The sequence below is a fragment of the Neomonachus schauinslandi genome, chromosome 2, assembly GCF_002201575.2.
Source record: "Neomonachus schauinslandi chromosome 2, ASM220157v2, whole genome shotgun sequence".
Lineage (NCBI taxonomy): Eukaryota > Metazoa > Chordata > Mammalia > Carnivora > Phocidae > Neomonachus > Neomonachus schauinslandi.
This window is the reverse complement of record NC_058404.1, coordinates 61,576,714-61,604,573: the sequence shown is the minus strand read 5'-3', so window position 1 is coordinate 61,604,573 and position 27,860 is coordinate 61,576,714. Positions and strand designations below refer to the sequence as shown.

Sequence of the window (27,860 nt, the reverse complement as noted above, 5' to 3'; positions counted from 1 at the left end):
CATTTTGAAATATGTGCTTTGATTTAAATGATTCATTGGAAATAAAGTCCCATATCAAAGACAAGGTCACATATGAAATTTAGAAATCTTACTGCTTCTCTCGGGCCTCAGTAGTGCTTTTGTCTTCTTGTTTTGGCTTCCACTTTCATGAAGGGCCTTGAACCAGTCCCGCAATCTGTTTGCCACTTCTCTGAATTCCAGGTCACTGCATGCTGAAAACAAAGAGAAACAACACAAATCTTTAATAATAACTTAGCATAATGCCAATGTTAGTTCTCAAATTATTCCAATAATAAAAAAATATGTAATACAATTTTAAGTGTGTTTCAGCTTTTTAAAATGAAAATAAATAAATATATGTTTCAAATATAACGATGTAATATAATAACATTGAACATTTTGTTCAATAAGGAAAACTATTAGTAGAAATCTACTTCCACTCCTCAGTGGAATATAGCACTTGATGGAATGTTCTTATTGTTAATATCACATATATTTAGTCATACTATTTGTGCACTGAACACTTTTGTTATGGTAAGAAGGTAGATGATCTGGGGAAATAAAGGGTTGAAAATCCAAAATGAATACTTACACATTTATTATCGGCAATAGCTATTACTGTTATGATTTTATAAATCTGCATTAGTATATTAAATCCACATAGGAATTATCAATTATAAATATATGCTGTCTCTATTTGCTTTAAACCTATATATTTTTTTAAGCATAGAAAAGGAAAAGCTATCTTATTTAACATTAAGAATGATTGTAAAATATTTAAGAAAATAATATAAATTTCTGTTTTAAGAATAAGGTGTTAGCAAACTTTGACATTTGGAACTTAAATTAATTCCTCTTTTAGAAAACTATTGTCACCTACCAATAATTATATTCTCTAGAATAGTCTCTACAATAAAGAGTAGTAGAATATATTATATATATATATGTATCTGTGTGTATGTGTGTGAGAGATTAATGCTAAAATGTGGCATGTCAAATTTAGTCCTTTGTTGCCAAAATATTTTGAAAATATAAGAAATACTTATTTCCATTGTTTAGAGAGCATCAATACTGTGGGGCTTACTCCTCTGTATGTAGCATATATGCAAATTCCTGAACTGACAAGCACTCTTTGATAGTACTCTTGTTCATTTTGTTTAAAAAAAAAAAACTTACATGCTGATTTATAAATGTTACAGTACATTTAATATAAACTATATACATTATATCGCTATATGTATTATACATAACATGTGTAATATAGTATGATATAATGCAATGTAATTTAAGATCATTTCTTAGTATTAAAGGGAATCAAATTCGATTACTAGGACTTTCAAAGTACCCAATAGTGTGGCTGATCCATAGCAGCAAAGCATTTTGATATTTTAGAACAGTAGAGGCATAAAAGAAGATCCCATAAGTTGCCATGGGGGAGAGTAACAAAAGTTATCATATACAAAGAATAAGGTATCAGGACATCTTCATTTTTTCATTAGCAACATTGGCAATCAAAAAGACAATTGAAAAATTGCTTCATATTTTAAACTAAGAATTCTATATCTAGAAAAATCAGGTGAGAGAATAAGCTAAAGGGATGTTTTAATATACAGGATTAAAAAACTAACCACCCCCATAACGTTTCTTTAGGAAGCTACTGAAGGATGTGATACAGCAGAGAGAGAACTAAGAAAGAGGATGGCTGAGACACAGGAAATAAAAGATTTAAGAGAGAAGTGAAAGTAATTTTTTGGAAGATAGTAAAGAGGAATTCCAGAATGTATATTGTGTTCCCAGTGTAAAGGCAGATGGTAGTAGTTTGCAAATCCTTGGTCGAGGACAGAGCAATGTACAGAATTCATCACTATTCTTTCATCCAGGGAAAATAATAAGCTATAGTGAAAGTCCCAGAAAACATCACTTTTTCTGATAAGAACAATGGCTGAGACCGAGTGATGAGGCAATATACATAGTGTGCTCCTAATATAGCCTGGTATCTATGTTTACACAAACATCTAGGCAAGAATCTTCTGAAGTTATAAACTGTTATGCTATAGAAGACAAAAGCCGACCTGAAAAAGAGAAATTCTTCTACATACACATATACGCATCACGTATCTCTGGAAGGATATATATAAAGCGGATAAGACTAATTATCTCCAGTTTGAGGAACTGGATGAATATGAAAGTAGTATGAGATAGTCTTTTTTTTACCATTCATTTTTTTCCCTTTGAGTTGTGTGTTATATACCTGTATTAATATTCAAAAATAAATTTAAAACTAAAATTTCTTTAAAAATTAATTGGCATGCATTAACCCACGACCTAGCAATTCCTTTTCTTAAAAATGATCATACAGTATACTATATATATACCAACTAATTTAAATTGTACAAATATTATTTATTCAGGACTTTTATAACAGCAAGTACGTTCACAACAAAACCGTCCCTCAGCTGTGGCCTGGTGAGATTAGTCAGGTACATCTATCCAGTGAAGCCTATATAAGTCCTTAATAAAGTTTAGAAGCTTATTATGTACTGATATAGACTTCAACACACAATATAGCTTTTGGTGAAAAAAAGATAAGGAGGAAAGAATGTGTTAACTATGCTTGCATTGGTAAAAAGGGAGGAAAAATGTGTTTGTTTATACATCCTTACAATATCTTTGGAAATACACATAAGAGATTGAAACATTGTCACCTCTGTAATGAGAATTGGGTTGGGGGGGATATAAATTGCCCAGCGATATCAATATATGTACATTTATACTTTAAGAGTTAAAGCATGTTTTTTTATTCTTTTAAGAGTTAAGGCATGTTAAGGCATTACCTACTTTAAGCAAATGAACATCTAAAAATGAATTTTAGTTATTTCCTTTATCCATCTTATGTTTTTTTCCCGAAAACCACACCCAGCAAAAAGCAAAATTTTATCCAATAGAATATCTGCTGAAGAATGATTAAGTCTGTTGAACAGATTGGCACATATTTTCTTTTCTTGCATTAGTAAATACAGCATTTATTATATCATTAACAAAGTGTTAGTACAGATTTTTTAAAAAATTTATCTAAATATGAACATTACATATATTTATTGTGTGTCACACACACCTTAGCTTAAGTTTCAATATGAGGTTATGCCTTTACTGTAATTAAATATTTTAGGAATTAAGAATCCTACAGTAATAATTATAATAATACTGATAATAACAGCTAGCAATGCATACTTACTGTTATAATTACATATATTAACATGTTTAATCCTTATAGAAACTTTATGAAGATTAAACTAGTATTATATCCATTTAAGTGTTAAGAAATTGAGGCATTGAGAGCTGTAGAACTAATTTGCCTGAGGTCAGACAGGTAAGTGGCAGAGCCAAGTTATGAATTCAAAAAATATGGAATTCAGAGTCCAAGGTTTTAATCCTTATTGCAAACCAGTAATAAAAACAGCAAGAACAAGAACCTAGGACAAACAAGTCAAGCATTGCTTCACTTAAAGCTTATACATTTCCATTTCAGTAAGTTATGTTGGCACTGATGTGAGATGATCATCATGGCAAAGATATATGATGTTAGCAGAACACATTTTTAGAAGACAATAACACAAAACCTATATAAATACATCTCTCGACTTTAAAGGAATCATGTACCCTCAAGTCCAATTTTTAATGCCAAATACAAACATCACAGAGATCTTACTGAACAATAAGATACAGTTTATGCTACCACACATTCTGCAGTAGTTAACAAGAGCCCCAAGTGGAGATTATTCAATAATACTTGCCTATTCTTCTTCTTCCTATTTTTTTAGGGAGGCTGCAATGGTGCCATTATTTTTTATATATCATGAGTCAAAGTGTCCTTGTCACACACACACAAAAGAAATGCTTAGCTTAAACAATATAGAAACATAGCTTTATTTATAGGATGACATTTCTACTTCACTGGCTACCAAATTTTTGTTGCAGACAGGTTCCAATTGGAACAGAACCAGTCAGATCTCACCCTTGAAGTGTCTATAAGTCATCAGTGATTTACGACTGCTCTTTTCAAGAAGTCAATTAATGTCTTTTCTTCATATTTTCCAACAGTTCTACTACATGGATTCTTTTTCTAGAGATAATATCTTGCACTTACACAGCATGAAATGCCTTTAATGAGGCTTTACATTTGATTTTAATATCAAGTCTGGAAGATTAGATTAAGGATTATTATGGCTTTTTTGTAACTATGGAAACTGGGATATAGAAGTTAAATGACTGCTCTAAATTTTATATCCAATAGTGAACTAAAGCAGTGCTTGGTACTCATTGATCTCTTTGTATTTATAGTCAGAAATAAATAACAGAATAATAAATCATAATGTAATAAATATGGCTTTAAACTAAATTTGAATAAAAAGCTAAATTTCAATGCAAGCTTCTTCAATTGTGTCAGATTATTAATTATTAATAATTATTGTCAAATTATTAATTAGAGCAGGTATTATATAAAGCAAACAAGTGAAAAAGAAAGAGGTCTTGGAAAAGTTATGCATGTATTTATACTTGTGTACACACACACACACATAATCACATATTTTATCTCCACCCATAGAATGGGTGGAGATAAAACCAATAAAAATTTATAGAATGTAAAATAAAAACAATAGAGGGAGATGAGAGAGGAAGAACATAAAAGAAACAATAGGAGACATGGAGGGTTAGCTCAATATTCAACTTACAGAAATTATTAAGAGAGAAAGAAGAATTTGAAATTGACAAAAATCATCTTAAAATATAGAAAATACTTCCTATAACAGAAAGAGAGGTTTTCAGAGAAAGGGGGACCACTGAGCTCTTAACTGAATGAATTAAACATACACATATACACACACTCAGACATCTTTTAAAATATGAAATATAAAAAGATTATAAGAGCTTTCAGGAAGAAAACAAAAATAAACAATCAAACAAAAAGCAAACAAAAGATTACTATCAAAGGCAAAGAATCAGTATTCCAAAAATCTTAGCAATAATGGATTATAGAAGAACTTGAAGCAAGCCTTCAAAATTCTAAGGACAATGAATTTTAATCTAGCATCCCATATCCATTATTATTAAGAAAATAGGACATAATAAAGACATTTTCAGATATACAAGAACTCAGAGATTTTTGCATGCCATGCCACCATGAGAATGGGCTGCAACAAAATGAAAGGAAATTAAGAAAAAGACATGAGATTCACAAAAGAGGCACTCCCCTCAAGAAAAACTTGGAAGCACACTGCTGAAACTACCTGTGTAAGGGCCTCTAGAGATGGAACAAAGCTGATGGACAGCTAGAGGGAGAGTGTGATTTGACAAAATAGTTTCTAATTGACAACTTGTAAAAAGTTATCAGTCATAATAAGGGCAGCTGGGATGTGAAATGGTAGAATACATTTAAAAGTGATGCTAGTAATATTCTCCATTGAAATAGAAGAAATGTTATTTTTACAGATATAATTCTAGCATAAATTATCAATTTGAGTGAACAATATTTACATCATCATGATACTGTAAAAACTTTTGATATACAAATCGAGTCACCTTATAAAGAATTTACAGAAGACCTAACAATGGTTATTCAATATAATTTGTGTTAACAACTTTGGCAATGAGTGGTTCCATGATAGCCACCAGAAATAGGGAAGTGAAGTGAAGACACACAGAAGGAACCATGTGAATGTTAAGCCCTCGTTTTACAAAAGAGGAGGCAAAAGATACCTAGGGAATTGGAAACAGATGGTTAAATGTTTTTTGTTTTTGTTTTTGTTTTTTTAACTAATGTTTTTTCTTTTTCTTTTTTTTAATTTTTTTTAAAGATTTTATTTATTTATTTGAGAGAGAGAGAATGAGAGAGAGCACATGAGAGGGGGGAGGGTCAGAGGGAGAAGCAGACTCCCTGCCGAGCAGGGAGCCCTATGTGGGACTCGATCCAGGGACTCCAGGATCATGACCTGAGCCGAAGGCAGTCACTTAACCAACTGAGCCACCCAGGCATCCTGTTTTTGCTTTTTCAATTGTAATCAGTGGAAAACTAAGAATAGCCATGTAATTATTTTGGAAAGTGGGAGGGAAGTGAAATATATTCTCATTTATCAAAGCAGAGAATCTAAAGGTAATGTTTTAAGTTGATAAATAGCTATTTCACAAATGAGCTAATCACCAGATGGGGAAAACCAGTAAGACTTAAAAATGATTAGCTCTGTGACCCAGGGATGGGATGAGAAGAAGTGGGGCAGGAGGTTGCTTGTTGATTTCCATTATAATCCCTTCCATGCCTTTTGCCTTTTTAACCCCATGCTTAAAAATCAGTAGTAGAGGGTCCTTCCACTCCCTGCACTGTCTCTCTCCTTCATGGAAACTGCTGGACAATTCTAAATGCACACTGTGGGCATAAGAGCTGAGGGAGGACAGTTAACATTTATTGATCATACTCATTAAATCAGACATTGAGGTACTAGTTTCTTTATAACATCTATTGGCTTAGAGAATTTGTTACCTCATTTAAAATCCTAGTATTTGGTGGCAAAACTGGTGCTCCTAATTCAGAACAATTTCTATTATGTTCAAGTAGCATCTCTTCCTTACCAATAAACAATGTATCAGTGACAGGTCTACACAAGGCTACTGTGTATTCAACATTCCAGGTTCTTGATATTACTAAGAGAAAATTACATAGAGTGAGAATTGATGGAAAGATACTAGTAACATTTCAGTGCTTTCCAGAAGTCCAAGATATTTTACTTTTAGAGGCCCTGACTAACAGCATACATTAAAGATAATATTTTAGATATAAAGTCTTTGAAAATGTTTTTTATAATTGTGCAAGTTAATTTTCTTTTGCCAATAATTAACTCATTTAATTTAAAATTGGCAATGATTTATCTGAAAGCATTGGGCAAAGTGAGAATTCTTGCCAAATCAAAAACCACACACTTCCTATAGTTTAATTTAATTTATTTATTTTAAAGATTTTTATCTGTTTATTTGAGAGAGAGAGAAAGAGAGCAAGAACAAGTGGGGGAGGGGTAGAGGGAGGGAGAGAGAGAAGCAGACTCCCAGCTGAGCAGGGAGCCCCACATGGGGGGGGGCTTGATCCCAGGACCCTGAGATCATAATTTGAGCCAAAGATGCTTAACTGGCTGAGCCACCCAGCTGCCCCTTAATTAATTTTATAAATATAAAATTTAAAAATTAATGAAGTTGACATGTTTAGAACTATTAAACATTTAATTTTGATTATTCATTTTTCTTTTCATTTTGTATTTTAGGGGCAATAAATACTTTCTCAAGTCTCAAACACTTTCATGCGCTCTTACCTCAATAGGTAACACATTCTTCCTTTTACAAAAAAATGCTAAATACTCTGGATATGCTTACATTGTAACATATATATGTAATTAATAAGATCATCATTTATTAAAGAAAGAACACTGATGTCTGTCACTATGAGTTGTTCATCAAAACAATGTTATGTAATAAGAAGCTCAGATCTAAACACAGACGTGAAGGAAGAGAGGAGGCTCTGGAAGGTTCAGATTGGGGTAGTGAGATCCACCCTGTAATTGTGTTCTAACTTAAGAGAATGTTACCAGTTTTGTTTCAATAGTTGGTTTAGCACACCGTCTACTGTCTGTCTCTATTAGGCTCGACTCATAAGGTTTTAAGCAGTTTTTCTCAAATCATCATTCATTTTTGCTAAATGTTAAAAAATAATTACACAAAGTATTCAAACATATTTGGTGTCTCCCCACCACCCCCTCCCCACCCACCATGAGCTTTGGGTTAAGAAGAGATTTTCCTAAGTCTCTGATTTGCTATGAAGTGAAGAATGAAATATCACCACACCTCACTGCTGATAAATATATTTGCCATTACCCCTTCTAAGCATTTTAAAGTATAGAGATTCTGATCACATCCTCCATGGGACTAGATTGATATGTGAATGTGCTACAGTGAAAACCTGCAGAAAACAACTATTCTATAGGGAAAAGGGCTTACGTCTGGCTTCATGTGAATATTTATTTACAACACTAAGTCCACACAAAGAAAAGTCCAACCAACTTGCCTCTCAACATCAACTCCTGTACTCCCATTCCATAGGCCATAACGTCCCGGAGACGAAAAAGACAACGTTAAGAGACAAGGCTCTGAAGAGCATAATGGTTACTACAGCTTAAAGAGGAAGAGGGAGGGGCACCTGGGTGGCTGAGTCAGTTAAGCGTGTGCCTTCGGCTCAGGTCATGATCCCAGGATCCTGGGATCAAGCCCTGCCTTGGGCTCCCTGCTCAGCGGGAAGCCTGCCCCTCCCTCTCCCACTCCCCCTGCCTGTGTTCCGTCTTTCTGTCAAATAAATAAATAAAATCTTAAAAAAAAAAAAAAAAAAGGAGGAGGGAGAGTTTATTTCTTATTGAACTTCCACTTTTAATTATTTGGGTATGGATAAAATATTCTTGAATTATCCTTTTTTTTTTAATAAAATTTATTTGTTTGACAGAGAGAGACTACAAGAGAGCACAAGCAGGGGGAGAAGTGGAGGGAGAAGCAAGCTCCCCATTGAGCAGGGAGCCTGACGTGGGGCTCGATCCCAGGACACTGAGATCATGACCTGAACAGAAGGCAGACGCTTAACCTACTGAGTCACCCAGGGGCCCCAGAATTATCTTTACTTTTTATATCTAGCTGTGCCAGCACATAAAGAAGTGATTAATAAATATTTGATGAATAACTAGCTCAGCTTTCCACATTTCTGAATGGCTTTACCACAAGCCTTGTATATTTGCTTTATTTGATCTTTTCTTTTTCAGTCCACATTCAGACCAAGATGCCTTCAAATATGTAAATAAAATGAAATTGCATAATCTTGAAAAAGTCTTTCAGCTTTTTGTGTGTGTGTAAGTAAGACTTTTAGCTTATATTCTTTTAAGAATCTCCATCATTGCTTTCTAGGCTCCAATCACCCATAATGACTGTTTCATGCTATATTTGAAAAGCCATTTATGAACTATCTAGTTGTTAGAGAATTTAAACTACAGTTCACACTACATGATGATGATTTTTTTTTTACTTTTTTAAATTTTTTTACTTTTTTAAAAAAGTTATTTTTACAGCAGAATTAAAAATCCATTTTTTCTGTTTACCAACATAAGAGACGCCAATTTTATAAACATATACATTTTATAATGTATATTAATAAGAATAAACATAAAACTATATATTTAACACCCTCACTAATAGGTATCCAATGTTCAATATTTACTTTGCTTATCTGCTATGTAAATTTTGCATAACTTGGGCCATGTCAGACAAATAATTTTTATTTTTATTTTTTTTCAGACAAATAATTTTTAATATTACTCCTTTGTTTTACATTATAAAGTGATAGTTTTCTCAGGTTATAAAAACATCTGACAGCAAAAGATATGGTAGATGTAAAAATACCATTATTTGAATATATAACTTGTTAAAAATTCCCACAAATAAATATTGTATATAAGGAATACAATATTCCAACTTATGTGTATATAAAAAGAACTAGGACAAACCTTTATTCAACAATTATTGCTGTCTCTTTGAAAAATCTTAGAAATGGAGTTACGGGGTCATAGAATATGAACATTTAAAGACTCTTGGGACATACAGAAACTGATCTCTGTAAAATAGAAACTTTTAACCTCACAAACCATTTTAAACATATTTAAAATGTACACCGTTTTAGTTTTTATTTATTTATATTTCAATTTTTGAGAAATTAAGTAGTATTGATAGTGATTTATACAAACTTAATGAAGGTTGGAAAAGTTCTCCAGCACAAAAATGGCTTGAGTTACATATTTGTCTAGGACAATCCAACTCAAAATGAATATAGCATGTATATAGTCTACAGAACTGACCTCACGTAGTGAAGGAAAGTTAGATCCCTAAATACCCTTAGGAATATGGTCATTAAGTTTCAAAGTAAGTGGCAGTTTCTTCATTGTGAATTATGTTTTCAACATGAAGTCTGATGAGAAAGTTATTCCCAAGGCAGAATGTAAAAATATACACATCACTGCCTTGAGGGAGACAATACATACATGAAACACGAAGAACATATAAATTAGAGAAAAAGAGAACATTTCCCGACTAATAAGTAAATGATGCTGGAAATTTTGTGGGTGTTTCAGAATGTTTCCTTCAAGAATCAAGTTCAAGACTGTATGAGAAAATTCAAAAGCAGAGACTAAAATTGTTAAGAAAGATAGGAGGGACAAGAATAGCATGGATGTAGGAAAAGATCAACATGTCTCTGACATTTTGAAAACAAAGGAGGATGCCTCATTAAAGAAAATCTAGAAGCTTTGCCTGAAATAAAGAGGAACTGAAATTTAAAGCAGAACATATATGTAAATGGAAATGTACACACACATACACACACACACAATTACCTAATTATACAATAAAATGCAGATAAGTCTCATTCCAAAGCAGAGTCCAATTTTAAACCATGCCTTTATTAAAAAGCTCAGTTAAGGGATGCCTGGGTAGCTCAGTTGGTTAAGCGTCTGCCTTCAGCTCGGGTCATGATCCCAGGGTCCTGGGATCGAGCCCCGCATCGGGCTCCTGGCTCAGCGGGGAGCCTGCTTCTTCCTCTCCCTCTACCTGCTGCTCCCCCTGCTTGTTCTCTCTCTCTCTTTCTCTCTCTCTGACAAATAAATAAATAAAATCTTTAAAAAAAAAAAAAAAAGCTCAGTTAAAAATTCCTCCAGGCATTGTCATAGAGGGACAAAAGGATTTGGAGTAGATCTTATTATAATACAATACTCATGTCTCTGCCACACAAAAGTACAAAATCAGGTAAATTGCCCTCCAAATCCTCTCTGACAAATATAAACACATACAGGAGCACACACTCGCATACATCTTAGAGAGTAATTCCTTACCGAGGATTATTTCAGTCTGTGTGTGGGGTGCATTAAAGTTGTACTAAAATTTGTAAGTGATAAATTATGGAAGTGAAACCATGAGTCTTCAGCATTGTTATAAATCACACAGTTTTATTAAAACATGAGCTACGATTTCTATAGCCATTAAAGAATATTGATGTTCACAAGTGTATGTGAAACTTTCTGATTCATAAGTAATTTTCTTTTTGAGAAGCAGCCTAAGGATTGAGGTGTTTTATTCCGAGAGGCATTCTGTTCAGACATTAGAGGGCACAGGTTGAATGGATGAGTCTCCAAGCAGGCATTTGGGCATTAGTAATACATGATTCATTACCTGCTGACATCAGTGGCATTTGAGGTTTTAAAAAAGGGCTCTCTGAATAGCAGGAGCAACAAGGGACAAAATCAAGTGACACAGTAGCATTCTAGGCAAACATCTTAAAGATGACAAACTTTGTTGGAATATTTAATGTTGTACACAACAGAGATAAATCCATTTCTGTTAGGTGAGGAGGAGAATAAATATCAAGTCGTGTCAACACTTTTTAAACTAAAGTTTTTGAATCAATGTATTTGAGACTTCAAATACCTGCTGATATTTTCTATTTTTTAGCAGATATTTTCTATTAATGGAACATTACACTACAGCTTTAATTTAAACATTACACATTTATGATCATATAACCAGAAAGGCTATTATTATCCCATACCCAGAGTTATTCATTGATATTTATGGAAGGAACAATGAGTATTTATCTAACTCATCTAAATATGCAAAAGATTATTTCTATTCTTTTATTCAAAGTGATTAACTAGGGCGCCTGGGTGGCTCAGTCGTTAAGCGTCTGCCTTCGGCTCAGGTCATGATCCCAGGGTCCTGGGATCGAGCCCCGCATCGGGCTCCCTGCCCAGTGGGGAGCCTGCTTCTCCCTCTCCCACTCCCCCTGCTTGTGTTCCCTCTCTCGCTGTGTCTCTGTCTGTCAAATAAATAAATAAAAGAATCTTTAAAAAAAAAAACGTGATTAACTGAAGAGTTAATGAGAGAAAAATCCTGAACTAATTTTGATAACGACCCCGTATTAATTTGGAAACCACAGACCATGAAGTACTCTATAAAACCGAAAGGGGGCGCCTGGGTGGCTCAGTTGGTTAAGTGACTGCCTTCGGCTCAGGTCATGATCCTGGAGTGCCGGGATCGAGTCCCACATCAGGCTCCCTGCTGAGCAGGGAGTCTGCTTCTCCCTCTGACCCTCCCCCCTCTCATGTGCTCTCTCTCATTCTCTCTCAAATAAATAAAATCTTAAAAAAAAAAAAAAAAACGAAAGGAAGATGGGTTTCACCAACAGCTTCTGTGGAAGAAGGGGGCTTTAAGATTTTTTTCACTGGTGAGGGGTGAGTGCAGCACCACATTGTTACCTTCTGTTGGGTTTGAGGACCCCACTGGACCATATGACCTAAAGAAAATGCTTAGTAGGTCTATTAGTTTTCCAGGGATGTCATAACAGAATACTATAGACTGGGTGGCTTAAACAACAGAGGTTTATTTTCTCACAGTTTTGGAAGATAGAAGTCCAAATCAAGGTGTTGACGGGTTTGGCTCCTTCTAAGGCATCTCTCCTTGGCTTGCAGATGGCTGCCTTCTAACTGTGTCCTCCATGGTCACCCCCAATCTGTGTCAACTGTGTCCTCATCTTCTCTTTGTTTAAGGACATTGGTCACATAGGATCAGGGCCCACCAATATGACCTTACTTTGCTTTAATCACCTCTTGAAAGATTCTCTCTCCAAATAGTCATATTCTGAGGTACTGGGAATTAGCACTTCTACATTCATGAATTTTGAGGGACATAATTCAGTAACAGGAGACATGCATTGAGCTGATGTCACACTATTCACAGTGTCACAGAATGTAACTCAAATCACCTACAACGTACAGGGCGGAGGTTAAAAATCTCTTCTCAAATGTATGTTTTCAGGTATATTTAAAATCTCTCTACATCTCTGCCTTTTAAACATTAAGTATCATTAAGTATCACTCATAATTGTATATTGAAGAAAGTGATGAAAAAGAGAGCATGCATTTCCCATCTGTTTCCAAGTTGGTTTCTAATCACTGCCAGCATGAGAAAAATACACTGATTTAACAGTCTCTTCCGCCACAGCGTTTTCCACATGCCTCACGGATCACGTTTTCTGTTACGTTTTGTTTCATGAAAAAGGATTCCACAGTGAAAAAGTACTTAATAAACACAGAGCTCCAAAAATTTTTAAACATATTTATTTTCTGCATAGTTTATGAAGAGTTTTATTAAATGCTTTCAACAAATATGCATCTCTGAGTGATAAAATACATAGCATTATCAAAAAATTATTTATTTATTTACTTTTTACAGAACTGTATTTTCTTCTGGGCAATAATGATCTATGGAGATGTATGTCGATATCTATACCTATATCTATCTCTACCTACATATAGGTACATAGATATAGGTATCTATATAGAGATAGATAGAGACATACATAGATAGAAATGGATACTTAGCACAAGGTAAATGAAACTACACCTATCTTATCTTTTTCACGAATACCTAATCTTCTGCACAGCATAATTAATAAATAGGATAACAAATAGAACTTTAAAAATTATTGGTTGGATGGATGGACAAATGGCTAAATCAATGGAAACTATAGTGCTATTCCTTTTTGTTAATTTTCTTTGAGATTCTCCTTTTGTAGGTCCGGAAAATTTTGGATATTCATAAAGTATATTTGACAGTCCATATATTTTGCAAACATAGTATTACATTATACTAGGTTTTCTTTCCTACTGGATGGTGATTTATTGTGACATATATATCTACAAAGAGTAAAAATATAGTCTCATCTGACTTAATAGGTGAGGTGAAGTAATGCAGATCCATTTGGATTATTATTTTATCTGATAGACTGGTGGATTAATCTTTAATGGCAAAGATAGACATTAAAGGTTGTAGAAGGTTAGACAGTAATAAAAAAAATGCATATTTAAACAGATGAATTCCATTCAGGAACCTGCCAAGAACTGCTTTTACTCTTGCATAATATTAATAGAAGGCATGCCTACTTTTGCAATCAATTCTAGTAGCCATTAAGAGAATTACTGTAAGGTAAAAATGAAGTCATAACCGCAAAGGTTGGTATACTCGGCAATCATCTGAAATAATAAAACCTGACTGGCTTTTCAAGAGCAACATATATAAATCTGAAACAAATGGAAGAATTTTTAAGTTTATAAAACACTACATATTTCAGAAAATCCCCTACAATAAACACTATTTAAATGGTGTAGCCAATTTTCTTTCACATATACTAAAAGATACAAGCTAATACTGTATTAGAATGTAATTGCTGTTCATAGAAAAGCACAATAAAAGGTTAATAAATTTATACTGCTTGTGCTAGACTCAAAGGTAATCAGGAATTGTAGAAAGCGGTGTTATTTAAAAATAATGTTGACAAAAATGGTTAAATTATGCAATATTGTTAAGGTCTAGGTATATTTTTCTTAATTACTACTTTCCTTCTACTTAAATATTATATACATAAGCAATATAGAACAGTTAAATGCATGTCGCATTTTAATTTGAATCCACAAATTAGAAAATGTCCTTATATTAGTGTCTTAAAGTACTTTAGAAGTCTCCAGTTTTTGTTGTGACCTCAATAATAAATAACTTAAGTCTTTTGATTATCAGCAGTAACGCTACACATTTTATAGCTTCTTTTTTGCAGTTCACCATAAGTGAATAATTTTGTTTTAACAAGGTCATCTCCTTGGAGATTGTTTATTTCTTAGGCAATTTACCTCTAATTAAGAGGAGTTTCCACCAGATGGGGGATGATGTTTCTATTTTGCATGCAAATGAGCTAAGTTATACAATGGTGAAACTGAAAGGCTATTTGCATGACTTTCATGAAAATATTTCTTATAAGATAAAATATTTTAAAAACCTTAAACATCATTACTCCCATACATATCAAATATGTGAATATATTATATCAGGTATGAAAAAAATTATTAAAATTTAAAAATATGATTGGATTATTAGCATTTTTATTATGATTTATTTGTCTTAAAGTATACATTATTATGATTAAGTTTCAAACACTTGCAATGTTAACTCAAGGAAGTTTTAGTAGTATATCTATATCAGATTTAAAAATTAATGAGAATCCAGCCAAGGACCATGTGCCAGACCAAGCATCTATAGTTCATTGTTGTTTCAAGTAATAAGCAACCTATAGTGAGAATGGAAAAGGAGTTACAAAACTCTCAAGGCTGTGATTATGCATAAAAACTAAAAGAAAATCATTGCAGATGGATTCTTGAGGTAAGATGGCTAGCCAGTAGGGAGTGAGACAATAGATACCAAAATAAACTGGAGATGAGTGATGAAGATCTGTCATCTTCATCATTTGGGTTTATTGCATGTTCCAGGTAGAGTGACAGTAACAGAAGTCATGCCTGGAAAGCTCCATCATGCTGTCGTTATGCATGCTGTGTTGTTGTTTGCCCTTTAGCCTTTCTTAAAGCAAAGTAAACATGTAACAGGTAAAACCTATTGGTATCATTATTTTGAACATCACTGTGAACCCAGGACTACTGATGCTAATGAGCAGAGTGAACACTGTACTTAACGATATATTTTGATTAAACTTGCCTTTCTGTTAGTTTCTTCTCCCAATACTACAGTTTGAGTAGGACACATTACATGAAAAAAAAATTAAAATTAACGATCACCTATTTCAACCCTTTTATTCATCCAATAAGAAAGAAAAAAAAAATCCTTCTTGCTATTTGCATTCCTTCCCTTTCTAACTCTTGGTCCCAAATAGCATTTGAGTTTTACAATATTTCCTCTGCTCTAAAGTTTTCTTTCCATGGAAGTTAATAGAATTTTCTTTTTTTTTTTTTTAAGATTTTATTTATTTGTTTGAGAGAGAGAGATCATGAAGAGGGGGAAGGGCAGAGGGAGAAGCAGCCTCCCTGCTGAGCAGGGAGCCCAATGCCAGGCTTGATCCCAGAACCCCAAGATCATGACCTAAGCTGAAGGCAGATGCTTAACTGACTGGGCCACCCAGGTGCCCCGGGAAGTTGATAGAATTTTCTTATGATTTTCTATCTTAGTCTTGAGGAAATCACAATGCCATAGTAACTGCTGGCAACTCAGGACCGTTGTCCCCCCCCCCCTTCTATGTTTTCTAGTGTGTTGCAGAGCAGTAAGACTTTGAACTACATTTCCGGAATCCCTACCAGCATGTTTCCATAGTAGATTCCACTCAGCTGAGACTCACGCTGTATTTTGAATTCAGAAGTGGAACAGTATCGGTATTTTTATTTCTCTAGCAGGAGCAAGCCAGCTTAAGAGCATTGTTACATGTGAAATTTTACAGCTGCCCCTCTGGATTTTCATTTCCTAAAAATCACTCATCTCCAGTTTATTTTGGTATCTATTGTCTCACTCCCTACTGGCTAGCAAAAACATGAAATCCGAGTATCTGCCTTCTTTGACTTTTCTTCTTCAACACTTTCAGTTGTATGGCAATATATTAAATTACCTTGAAATAGCTAGAGTGGTTCATGCATTTCTTTTTTTTTTTAATTTTTTTTTTTTAAAGATTTTTTTTTTTTTTTATTCATGAGAGACAGAGCGAGAGAGAAAGGCAGAGGGAGAAACAGGCTCCCAAGGAGCAGGGAGCCCGATGCGGGACTCGATCCCAGGACCCTGAGATCATGACCTGAGCCGAAGGCAGACGCTTAACCATCTGAGCCACCCAGGCGCCCCAGTTCATGCATTTCTAACTGAGCCCTGTCTATAAAGTCCTCATTTACAGACAGAAGCAAAATGGGTTCCATTGGGACTAAAAGTATTTCTGTTTGATGACATGAAAATCTCATTATTTCTCAAATAGAACAAAGTCATTTTGCTCTCTCTTTAACATAAAAATCGGTACAATAGACTATTGATTTCAATGACCTTTTTAACAAATATCTGTTGTTAGTAAACATATAAATTTGCTTTGATGCAGTTTGCGAGTTTAAAAAACTAGAGTGACAAGAAAACGTGAGAATTGAAATGCATTTACATGAAGTATAAGACAGTTCATAGAAGAATTTTGTTACATATCCCTCATTTACGATGATCTTCAATAGTGAAAGATAAATGGATGAACATTAGCAGACTGCTGTGCCTGGGAAAAATGTGTACTTTTTTCTTTCTTCCATTCCTTGCCTACTCACCTGCCTGATTTCCCCCCTCTTTCCTCTTTCTGTCCTTCTTTTGATCCTTTCACTTCTCTCACTCCAGCTAATAATATAAGGTGTCATTATCAACAACTGATCAGAAAACGTGAAGATCTTTTGTTAAATAGATTATATACTGTAGTGTTACTTCTTTTTACTGCTTAAGCAATACGGTAAGCAAAAAGAGTTAGGGGTCCCCCAAAAAAGAAAGACAAGATACAGCTTTCATTGACACCTGAAAAGTCATTTTAGACCCCCAGCTACTTTCTGTGGTCTTTGCCTTACTTGCTCAAGCACACTTCTTGTGCAACTTCCTAGGAGGTGTGAGAACTACAAAGAAATGCAAAAACCTCAGTAGTTAAGGATTCTAAGGAAACAAAGGGAATGCAAAAGCTCACAGTCTCTACAGGGCCTGGAAATAGCTAACCCCATCAGAGACGAGAAATCAAAGGTAAAACTCTCCCAGTGTTGTTTCAAACATAAGCAAGACCCTGCATTCCTTACCTGAGGTAGGGAGCCCAAGGCCCCATCCAGTTTATACTGGCTCTGGAAGCAAGCCCATGGCCCCCTCCCCTTGTGTCAGTTACCTCTGCTTCATTATAATGTTGAGTTAAAATCTCCACCCAAGGAGGAGCAGAAGCTTCATCAACATATGGTAGGATATATGTTTGGCACATTTTCTAAGTATACCTACCTGCTGCAACCTTATGTCCGCTTTACATGTGACAACAAGACCCCTTCCTGAATATTCATCCTAACTCTAAATAAAAGGAACCCACTCACTCCCACTCAGGGAGTTGTGGCTTTGGAAATCATTCCCATGATCTCCTTATTTGTGGTAAATAAAGTTTCCTTTGTGTGACAACTGCACTTGGTGTAATCGCTACCTTAACTCTCCAAGGAGCTAACTCACATTAGTTCCATTACAATAGTAATTAAATTAATCTTCTTTCTAGGTTCTTATTGCTAATCTTTAGTCATCTCCTCTGTTCCATGCTCATTATACTCTGGCTAATATGAGAACAAAAGATAATAAAGAATTTCACAGAGCATTTTAAGAGGTATTTATGTTTATTTTTTTATTTTATTTTATTTTTTTAAAGATTTTATTTATTTGACACAGGGAGAGGCAGCGAGAGCAGGAACACTAGCAGGGGGAGTGGGAGAGGGAGAAGCAGGCTTCCCGCCAAGCGGGGAGCCCGATGTGGGACTCGATCCCAGGACCCTGGGATCATGACCTGAGCCGAAGGCAGACGCTTAACGACTGAGCCACCCAGGCGCCCAAGGTATTTATGTTTATTATAGTCACTATGGACCAATGTGAAGGGATTGAAAAGGAATATGCTTTGAGTCAGAGAGTTAGGGTTCAAATCCTGCATTACTTTAGGCAAATTATTCTCTGAGGTTTTATTTTTATTTATTTTTATTTTGGGGGAGGGGGGAGGGGCAGAGGGAGAGAATCTCAAGCAGACTCCCTGCTGAGTGTGGAGCTCCACCCTGGGCTTGATCTCATGACCCTGAGATCATGACCTGAGCCTACATCAAGAGTCTGACACTTAACCAACTGAACCACCCAGACACCCGTCTCTGACGTTTTAATGCTTAATCTTACAATAGAGCTAAAAACACGATCTCACTATATTGATGTAGTGAACAGTTGATATTGTATGTGAGAAAGAGAAAAGCAGTCCCTGAGAGCCAGAGATAGCTGGGTGCTGATGCTGACGCCTTAGTGATACTTGGAGTCAGTCTGGCCTCATAGCTAAGCTGGGCTATTTCACAGAACAGAACACCACCAGACAAGGCCACTCTGTGACCATGAGGGAGCAAGATAAAAATTGAGACTACTCTGCAATCATATCTGAACACCGATAAAACAAACATGTGTCCATACTACAAAATTAGCCAAATAATCCCCTGCCCTGGCCTTTTCCTAATATGGGTAACTACTGCAATTTTATCCGTCATGACTTTAATTCTACTTTATTCCTTTCATCCTATCGATAAAAATCCTTAAGCAAAACAAACATGGTATTATGTTCTCATCTCACAATATTTAATCCAGAGCCAAGTCCCAGCTTTCGGAATACTTTCTGAAACCATTTAACACAAGTCCAAAAGTGTGTTCTCCTTTATTGCAATGAGACAAGCAATCTACTTTTTTGACTGCAGGTGTGGCCTTGATAGTCTTTTGCTAGAGGGAATTGACATTTGGATAAAGCATATAAAATGTGATAATGTATCACTAATAGTAGTTTCATTTAATTTCTCTTCACAGATCACCTAAATCAATGAAACATATTTGTTGCATGGTTTTTGTTGAGATACTAGACAAATATACTCTCTGCCAGCAATATCATGGAGATATTAATAGGACCTGTGAGTATGGGTGTATGTTTGTGTACATCTTGTCATCATGAAATAGATTTAAGACATTTTAGAGATTTAAATGGCAAAATGGGATCCTCATATTACAATCCAAACTATGAAAATAATATATAATTAAATTTCCAGTATATCACTAGCTTGCTCAGTTGGCACATGGGATGTATTGTCAAAAACAAAACAGGGGCACATGGGTGGCTCAGTCGGTTAAGCATCCAACTCTTGGTTTCAGCTCAGGTCATGATCTCATGGGTGGTGGGATGGAGCCCCACGTGGGGAATCCATACTCAGTGGGAAGTCTGCTTGAAGAGTCTCTCCCTCTGCCCCTCCCCCCACTCATGCTATTTCTGTCTCTCTTTCAAATAAATAAAATCTTTAAAAAAGTATATGACAAAACATACATATAATATATATACATAAAACATATATACATACATATATATATATATTTGAAAGTATGGAGAGGTTTCTCTTATTTAGCTTCTAATTCTGAAAATTTCATTGTCTTTTCAAACAAAATCTTTCATTTGATCAGAGTACCACTGAAATACCCTCCAATATATTTTTTCTAATTTATCTATTTATTTATTTATATATATTTTTTAAAGATTTTATTTATTTATTCATGAGAGACAGAGAGAGAGAGAGAGAGAGAGAGGCAGAGGGAGAAGCAGGCTCCCAAGGAGCAGGGAGCCTGATGTGGGACCCGATCCCAGGGTCCTGGGATTGAGCCCTGTGGGGGGCTCACCTGCTCAGCCTTCTCCCTCTCTCTCTGCCTGCCTCTCTGCCTACTTGTGCTCTCTCTCTATCTTTCTGTCAAATAAATAAATAAAATCTTAAAAAAAATCCAAAGAAAATTTTTAATCAAATGCTTACCATGGCTTCTATAATTGCTTAAAGCTTCACAGTATCTAATTTTTTAGAAGTATTTTCATATATGTGATTCTTGTTTGCTTCAGTTACTTGACTATTCTTGGTCTAATACAGTTCATATAAATTTTAAAAACAGTTTGTTAATTTCCACAAAAGCTCACCTAGGATTTTGACTAGGATATCATTTATTTCAAAGATCAATTTTTAAAATTTTAATTCCAGTATACTTAACATACAGTGTTATATTAGTTTTGGGTGTACAACATAGTAACTCAGCAATTCTATACATTACTCAGTGCTCATCATGATAAGTGTACCCTTAATCCCTATCACCTATTTCACCCATCCCCCCACCCACCTCCCCTCTGATAACCATCAGTTTGTTCTCTATAATTGAGTCTGTTTTTTCATTTGTCTCTTTTTTCTTTGTTTGTTTTGTTCCCAAAGATCAATTTTGATGCTTTCTATTCATAGACATAGTACATACCCCTAGTTATTTAAGTTTTCTTGCTTTCAATATTTTATGTTTTCTCTGTAGTAGTCTTGTGTGTGTGTGTGTATTTTAAGATTTATTTATTTAGGGGTTAGGGGCAGAGGGAGAGCATCTCAAGCAGACTCCCATCGAGTGCAGAGGGCAACACAAGGCTCAATCTCACGACCCCAAGATCATGACGTGAGCCAAAATCAAGAGTTGGAAGCCCAACAAAATGAGACACCTAGAACCTCTGGTCTTGTGTATTTTTAATAAAATTCATTTCTAAGTCTGATATTTCTTGATACTATTTAAGTGATAACACTTAAGCTTTTATTTTCCCTTTATTTCTTATAAATAAAAATAAAATTAGCTTTATAGTGAAATTACATAAGCAGTCTTTTTCAAATTCACTTATTTATTCTAAAAGTTTACTTCCAGATTCCTTTGGATTTTAATATATATTCACATTGTCTGTGAATAAAAGTAGTTTAATTTCTTGCATTCTTATTACTCCTTTTATTTAATTTTGTGGATTTACTGTACTTCTAGGACAGTTGGATAAAATACTGAATGTAAATCATCATACCAGGAATCCCTGTCATGGACCCTGTCTCAAAAACAATGTGTTCAACATTTTATCATTAACCATATTTGCTATAGACATTTTTGTAGAAGAATTTATCTGATTAAGGAAGTTTTTTTACTTGATCACTAATTTCTGAAACTTTTTGTCAGGAATGGACATTGAAATTGATTAAATAATTTTAAACATATGATTTTTAATTTTTTTCTAAGTAATCATCCCTTTATTTAGTTTCGATAAGGACATCCAGCACAGAACACTGTTAGAAATTAACCATTAGGAACTACGTAAAAGAGATGTAAGGCAAGTACAATATAAAGACGAAATAGATAAACACAGGTTTTATTTTTCTACAGAATTTACTGCAGGTTATCATGTAATGAAGACAAAAGCAGATCCCTCTTAATGTGCCAAATTTGTTTAGTAATTTAAATAAAAACATAGGACTCCCATTGCACAGATAATTCTAAATCTATTTTGAAAATCAAATCATCAGGAAGTATCTATCGGGAGACTATGTACCTACCTATCATATTATACCAAAAATAAGGCTGCTCTCTTCACAGAATAAATGGATAATGAAGGGGGGGATATCAGAAGGGGAGACGAACCACGAGAGACCATGGACTCTGAGAAACAAACTGAGGGTTCCAGAGCGGAGGGGGGGGGGGGGACGGGTCAGCCTGGTGATGGGCATTAAAGAGGGCACACATTGAATGGAGCACTGGGTGTTACACACAAACAATGAACCATGGAACACCACATCAAAAAACAATGATGTAATGTCTGGTGATTAACACAGCATAACAAAATAAAATAAAAAAAAAAAGGTGGCACTAAATGTACAATTAAAAAAAAAGAATATATGGATAATGAGTAATCAACCATCAACACAGTGGATGTTCTAATATTGGGGAAATAGTGGAAAACTATTTGTTAAAAAAACAAATTTCTCTGGACATTGTTTATCTTGCCCTTGCAAGAGATTTGTAGATCCAGATGAGATTAGCTTAGAAAAGGGGTCTTATTTAGTCCAGAAAATCTTCAGAATCCAATACTGTTCTGAGTTAATCAGATACTAAAGAACCTTTACAAGGAAAAGTAGGCTTGGAAATCACACAGACTTATTTTGAATTAGCTTGTTTTAGCCAAAGGTATGGAATTAATGATCAAGTACTGGGAGTTTCTGTAACGAACCCAATGCCAAATGACTACTGACATTCTATTTCCTACTGTGATGACTCCTTGATTAGAGGTAGGTGGGAGGCATAAAGAATATTGTGATCTATAAAATAAATTGTACTCCAATGCCCACATCTCTAAAGATAAATCTTGTTTTTTAATATAAGAAACTCACTGAATCAAACGAATGCTGATTAGAGCAAAGGTAGTGTAAGTAAAACTGGGACAGGAAACCTCTAATTGCATAGGAAATACATGAAAGAATTAATCATTCTAAGAGAAGAATCATTTTCCCACTAGCCCCACTGTTATGGATGATATTTTCGTGAGCCTGGGCCACCTTCTCCTGTGAATACCGAGAACCTGTTACAGGTCTCAACCAACCAATTTCCATTCCAGCTTGAAGGGCGGCTGCAAATTGCCTAAATTCCTCCTTAGTTGATGAATAGAAAGCAACTCCAGTTATACTAGATTCCTTTGCCATGGTGTCCCGTGGGTTTATTTCAATAGGACCTCTGCTGCCAACAATTATTACTCATCCTCCATATGACAGAAGATTCAAATCATTACTAAGATTTACATTAGCTAACATTTCAATGATCACATCAATTTCTTTTTCACCAACAGATTTCTTAATTTTATCAGTATAATTAAGTTCTCTGTGATTGAACACTTCGTGGGCTCCATTTTGCAAAACAATGTTTTGTCCTTCCTCAGTACTGGCTGTGCCCAAAACCTTTAAGCCATAAGCTCTGGCAATTTGGCATGCTGCTAGTCCAACTCCTCCGCTAGCCCCATGAACCAGCACACTTTCTCCAGCTTTCACACGGGCACTGTGGAGCAGAGCTCGATAAGCAGTAAAATATGGAATACCGATGGCAGCTCCTTGCTGAAAGTCCAGTTTTTCTGGCAGTGTGTAAACACTGTCATCTGCTGCGAGAGCATACTCGGCGGAGCCCCCAGAGATGGTGCTGGTAGTGAAAACTCTGTCACCTTTCTTGAAAGTTGGTACATTATCTCCAACGGCTTCTATTATGCCAGCCACATCTGAACCAGGAGTATAGGGTAAGAGTGGTTTTCTGCTGTAAGTACCAGAACGAATATATGTTTCCACTGGGTTTACACCACATGCATGGACTTTGATCACAACCTGATGGTCTTTTGGAATTGGTACTGCAATATCCGACTGGAGTTTCAGCACTTCTGGGCCACCAAATTCAAAAACTCCAATCGCTCTCATCAACTTCTGTCCAGTCGCCATGGTGATCCGGTTCTAGAGTGGGGAAGCAAAACCTGCGAAGGCTCACCCAGATTCCTTTTTTGTTTTTTTTTTTAGTGTTATAAACAAAACTGATTTTCTAATGTTAAAGCTCCTTTTATTTCCTGGAATTCATTCAACTTTGTTCTGATATACTATACTTTCTAAAACATACATATTAGACTAATTTTATTATTTATTAGGCATTTTCCAATTACTGTTATGAATGAGACGAGCTCATTAATTTCCTTGTCATACTTTTTTATCAAGCTAATGCTGGACACATAAAATAAACTGGGGAGTGCTATTTTTTTTTTTTTGCCTTATCCAAAAGTGTGTAAATAAAGTTAGTATTGTTTTTATTTTTCCTTAAATATCTGGGCCTAAATCTTCTTTTGATTAGATTGTTTAAATTTTCTATTTCTTTTTTTTATCAATTTAAGTAAGAGTTTATTGTTGCTTCAGTATTTGTCCACTTTAATTTATTTTATTTAATGATATTCAAATGTATTAACTGAAAGATGTTCCCTTTATTATGTTTTTAATTTCTGTTGGCTATGTCATAATGCCTCCTCTTTTATTCATGATATTCTTTATTCACTCTTTCATTTTCAGGTTTTCATTTGTTTTAATATTAGCAAATACCCAACTCCTGTGATCTCAATTTTTAATTTTCATTTTTATTAATTTATGCTCATGTCTTTATTATTTCTTCCTTCTTCTCTGGGTTTAATGTGCTCTTTTCTTTTAATTTCTTGAGATAGATGGTTTGATCATTGATAATTCTCATTTTCTTCTTTTTTGATATAAGGACCTCAAGCTAAAGATTTCTAAGAATTGACTTCACTTCATCCCATAAACTATGATATTTATTATTTTTATTACCTTCTAGTTTCATAATGTTTTTACTTCCATTGTGATTTACTGCTATATAATATACATTATAGATCAATTTATATTGATAAAATTAAATATACATTATATAGCAGTAAAAGCATTTTTTTTAAATGTTTAAACATGTAGGGGATTGTAATATAATCTTAGGTATGGATTTCTACTTTACTTGTACCATGATTAGAGAGCATGGGATGATTCAGGTAGGAGACTGGTGGAGTTATTGTATAAAATGCTACCAAGGGGTCAATAAGGTAAGAGATCTGTGATTATTAAATTTAGTAATATGGAGTGTAATGTTGAGCTTAACACAGCTATCCCAAGGCAATGATTGGAAAGAATTGCTATTATTTGCAACATTCTAACCTTATTAAAAGTCATATAATTATTCATATTTTGGTCAAAAATATATTTTATCATACATCATGTCACACTTAAGCTTTAAAAACATATCAGTTCAAAGGTTCTCTTCATTTTTCTGATCACTGCTTGGAGAAAACAAAAATTTAGAAAAATGTTTTAATTTTATCATTTTGATTGAGATTTCCCAGATTGGGTAATAAGAGTATCTAGCACTTATTTTATTCAAATTGCACAAAGATAATAAGCTATAGTCAACTTTTTGAATTAAAGATCTGTTTGGGGGTGCATGGGTGGCTCAATAAGTTAAGCATCTGACTCTTGATTTTGGCTCAGGTCATGATATTGGGGTTGTGAGATCAAGCCCCATGTCAGGCTCTAGGTTCAGCATAGATTCTCTCCCTTGGTCCCTCCCCCTCTCCGCTAGCACATGCATGCACGCTATCTCTCTAGAAAAATTAAAAAAAAAAAATAAGGTCTGTTTTGTTTATTTTATTTGCCATTAAAAAATATTCAATTGGAACATTTAAAAAGATCTAGAAATGACCATTTCATAATATTAATTAATTAAAGTTTCCAATCAATGTTTCCCCATAGTAATCATTTTTCTATGCAACATCCATAATTTAAAATTCACTGAAAATTGAACTCTTTTTTTTCCAAGTTTTTATTTAAATTCCAATTAGTTAACATACAGTGTAATATTAGTTTCAGGTGTAGAATTTAGTGATTCATCACTTACATACAACACCCAGTGCTCATCACAACAAGTGCCCTTCTTAATACCCATCACCTATTTAACCCATCTCCCACTGACCTCCCCTCCAGTAACCCTCAGTTTGTTCTCTATAGTTGAGTCTGTTTCTATGGTTTGCTCCTCCCTTTTTTCTTCCCCTATGTTCATCTGAACTCCTATTCTTTTTTTTTAAATTTTATTTTATTATGTTATGTTAATCACCATACATTATATCATTAGTTTTTGATGCAATGTTCCCTGATTCATTGTTTGTGTATAACACCCAGTGCTGCATTCAATACGTGCCCTCTTTAATACCCATCACCAGGCTAACCTATCCCCCCACCCCCTCCCCTCTAGAACCCTTAGTTTGTTTCTCAGAGTCCATAGTCTCTCATGGTTCATCTCCACCTCTGATTTCTCCCCCTTCAGCACATAGAATTAATGAACTCCTATTCTTAAGTAGCTCAGTGTCTCACCCAAATCATCATAATGCACAAAATTAAACAAGTAGTTTCTTCCATGATGAATATGATTTTCTATGACCCAGTGCATGACATGTAACACTTAATATTAATATCAATATTATCAATATTAATGTCCTACTTTTCACTAGGTATTTAATATTCTAATAAATCTATTTAAATAAAATTTAATTTTAAGTTAATCAGCCTTATAGGAAAAGTAAAGTTAATATTTATATTTCACTCAGAGAAAAGTAAAATAAATTGGTACGTGTGGTATTCACTCAAGAAAAGGTATGCCAATGATTAGAGATTTCACTTGATAGAAATTGTCACACTTAGAAAATTCAACATAAACATTTTCACTTTCAATGCAGGAAGAGATTACAACTGAATGAACTGAAAGACTTCGGTGATATGTTCAATTTCTAGAAATAGTGTTTCTATTTACTTTGTATTTCTCTTTGTATTAGTTTAACTAATATATTCAAAGTAATATGTCAAAAGTATGATATTAAAATGATTTTTTTTTTTTAATTTTGAGGTACGCTCCCATCAGATCATAATTCTTCACTGGAATGAATTAATTTTTTTATTTAAAATATTAAAGTGTTTCTATTTTAAAAGTTCCCACTTGCAAATACATATAGAGTAACAATATTATGTTTTCTTTTTTTTTAAGATATTATTTATTTATTCGACAGAGAGAGACACAGCGAGAGAGGGAACACAAGCAGGGGGAGTGGAAGAGGGAGAAGCGGGCTTCCTGCTGAGCAGGGAGCCTGATGCGGGGCTCGATCCGAGGACCCTGGGATCATGACCTGAGCCGAAGGCAGACGCTTAACGACTGAGCCACCCAGGAGCCATATTATATTTTCTTTAATTTATTGATCATATGCTTTTTTTTTAAAGGCACAACTGGTTGGGGGCCACGGGGAGAGGTGGTATACTTTAAAATTAATAAATATAAGCATTTTGAGTTCTTTCTTTAATAAAACATAACGAATTTTCTATTCCAATGATTCCATTTCATTAGATAATTAATAATACTTATCAAATCAAGGAAATACAGCTGTTTATTCTCATGACGTCAAATTAATGTTCCATATACACATTCTCTCCATGATTAATGTATCATAAACCTTCAAATGATTTAAATTATATTTTTATAAAGTAAATCTAATCTCAGTGTCTTATCACAACTGGGAAGACCACTAACAGTCCACAGGACAAAGACAACATGGCTGTATGGACAGAATATGCAATATATACTCAGGGAAGATTTAGAAGGTGTCTGAAATATATTCTTACATAAAATATCAGTCACACGCTGAGATTCTGATCTGACGTAATCTGAAGATGGAAGTGAAACAGCCAGTAAATGAATGATTCAACAAAAAGGTAGGC

The 27,860-nt window shown here is 34.5% G+C and overlaps 2 protein-coding genes across 5 annotated transcripts in view; both read right to left on the bottom strand.

Annotated features, from left to right (window-relative positions):
- SPOCK3 (SPARC (osteonectin), cwcv and kazal like domains proteoglycan 3) overlaps positions 1-27,860 on the bottom strand; it is a 479,792-nt gene that overhangs the window by 55,555 nt on the left and 396,377 nt on the right. For 3 of the 4 annotated variants that reach the window (XM_021698836.1, XM_021698837.1, XM_021698840.1), the window contains one exon: positions 93-212. The exons of the other annotated variant lie outside the window; for it this stretch is intronic. In XM_021698836.1, the coding sequence (XP_021554511.1) occupies positions 93-212 (120 nt within the window). The remainder of the gene's footprint in view (positions 1-92; positions 213-27,860) is intronic. 4 annotated transcript variants of the gene reach the window in all.
- LOC110588497 (quinone oxidoreductase-like) lies at positions 22,938-24,005 on the bottom strand. The gene is given in 1 exon segment (XM_044912583.1): positions 22,938-24,005. A coding segment is annotated over 1 exon segment (993 nt). The 5' UTR covers positions 24,003-24,005; the 3' UTR covers positions 22,938-23,009.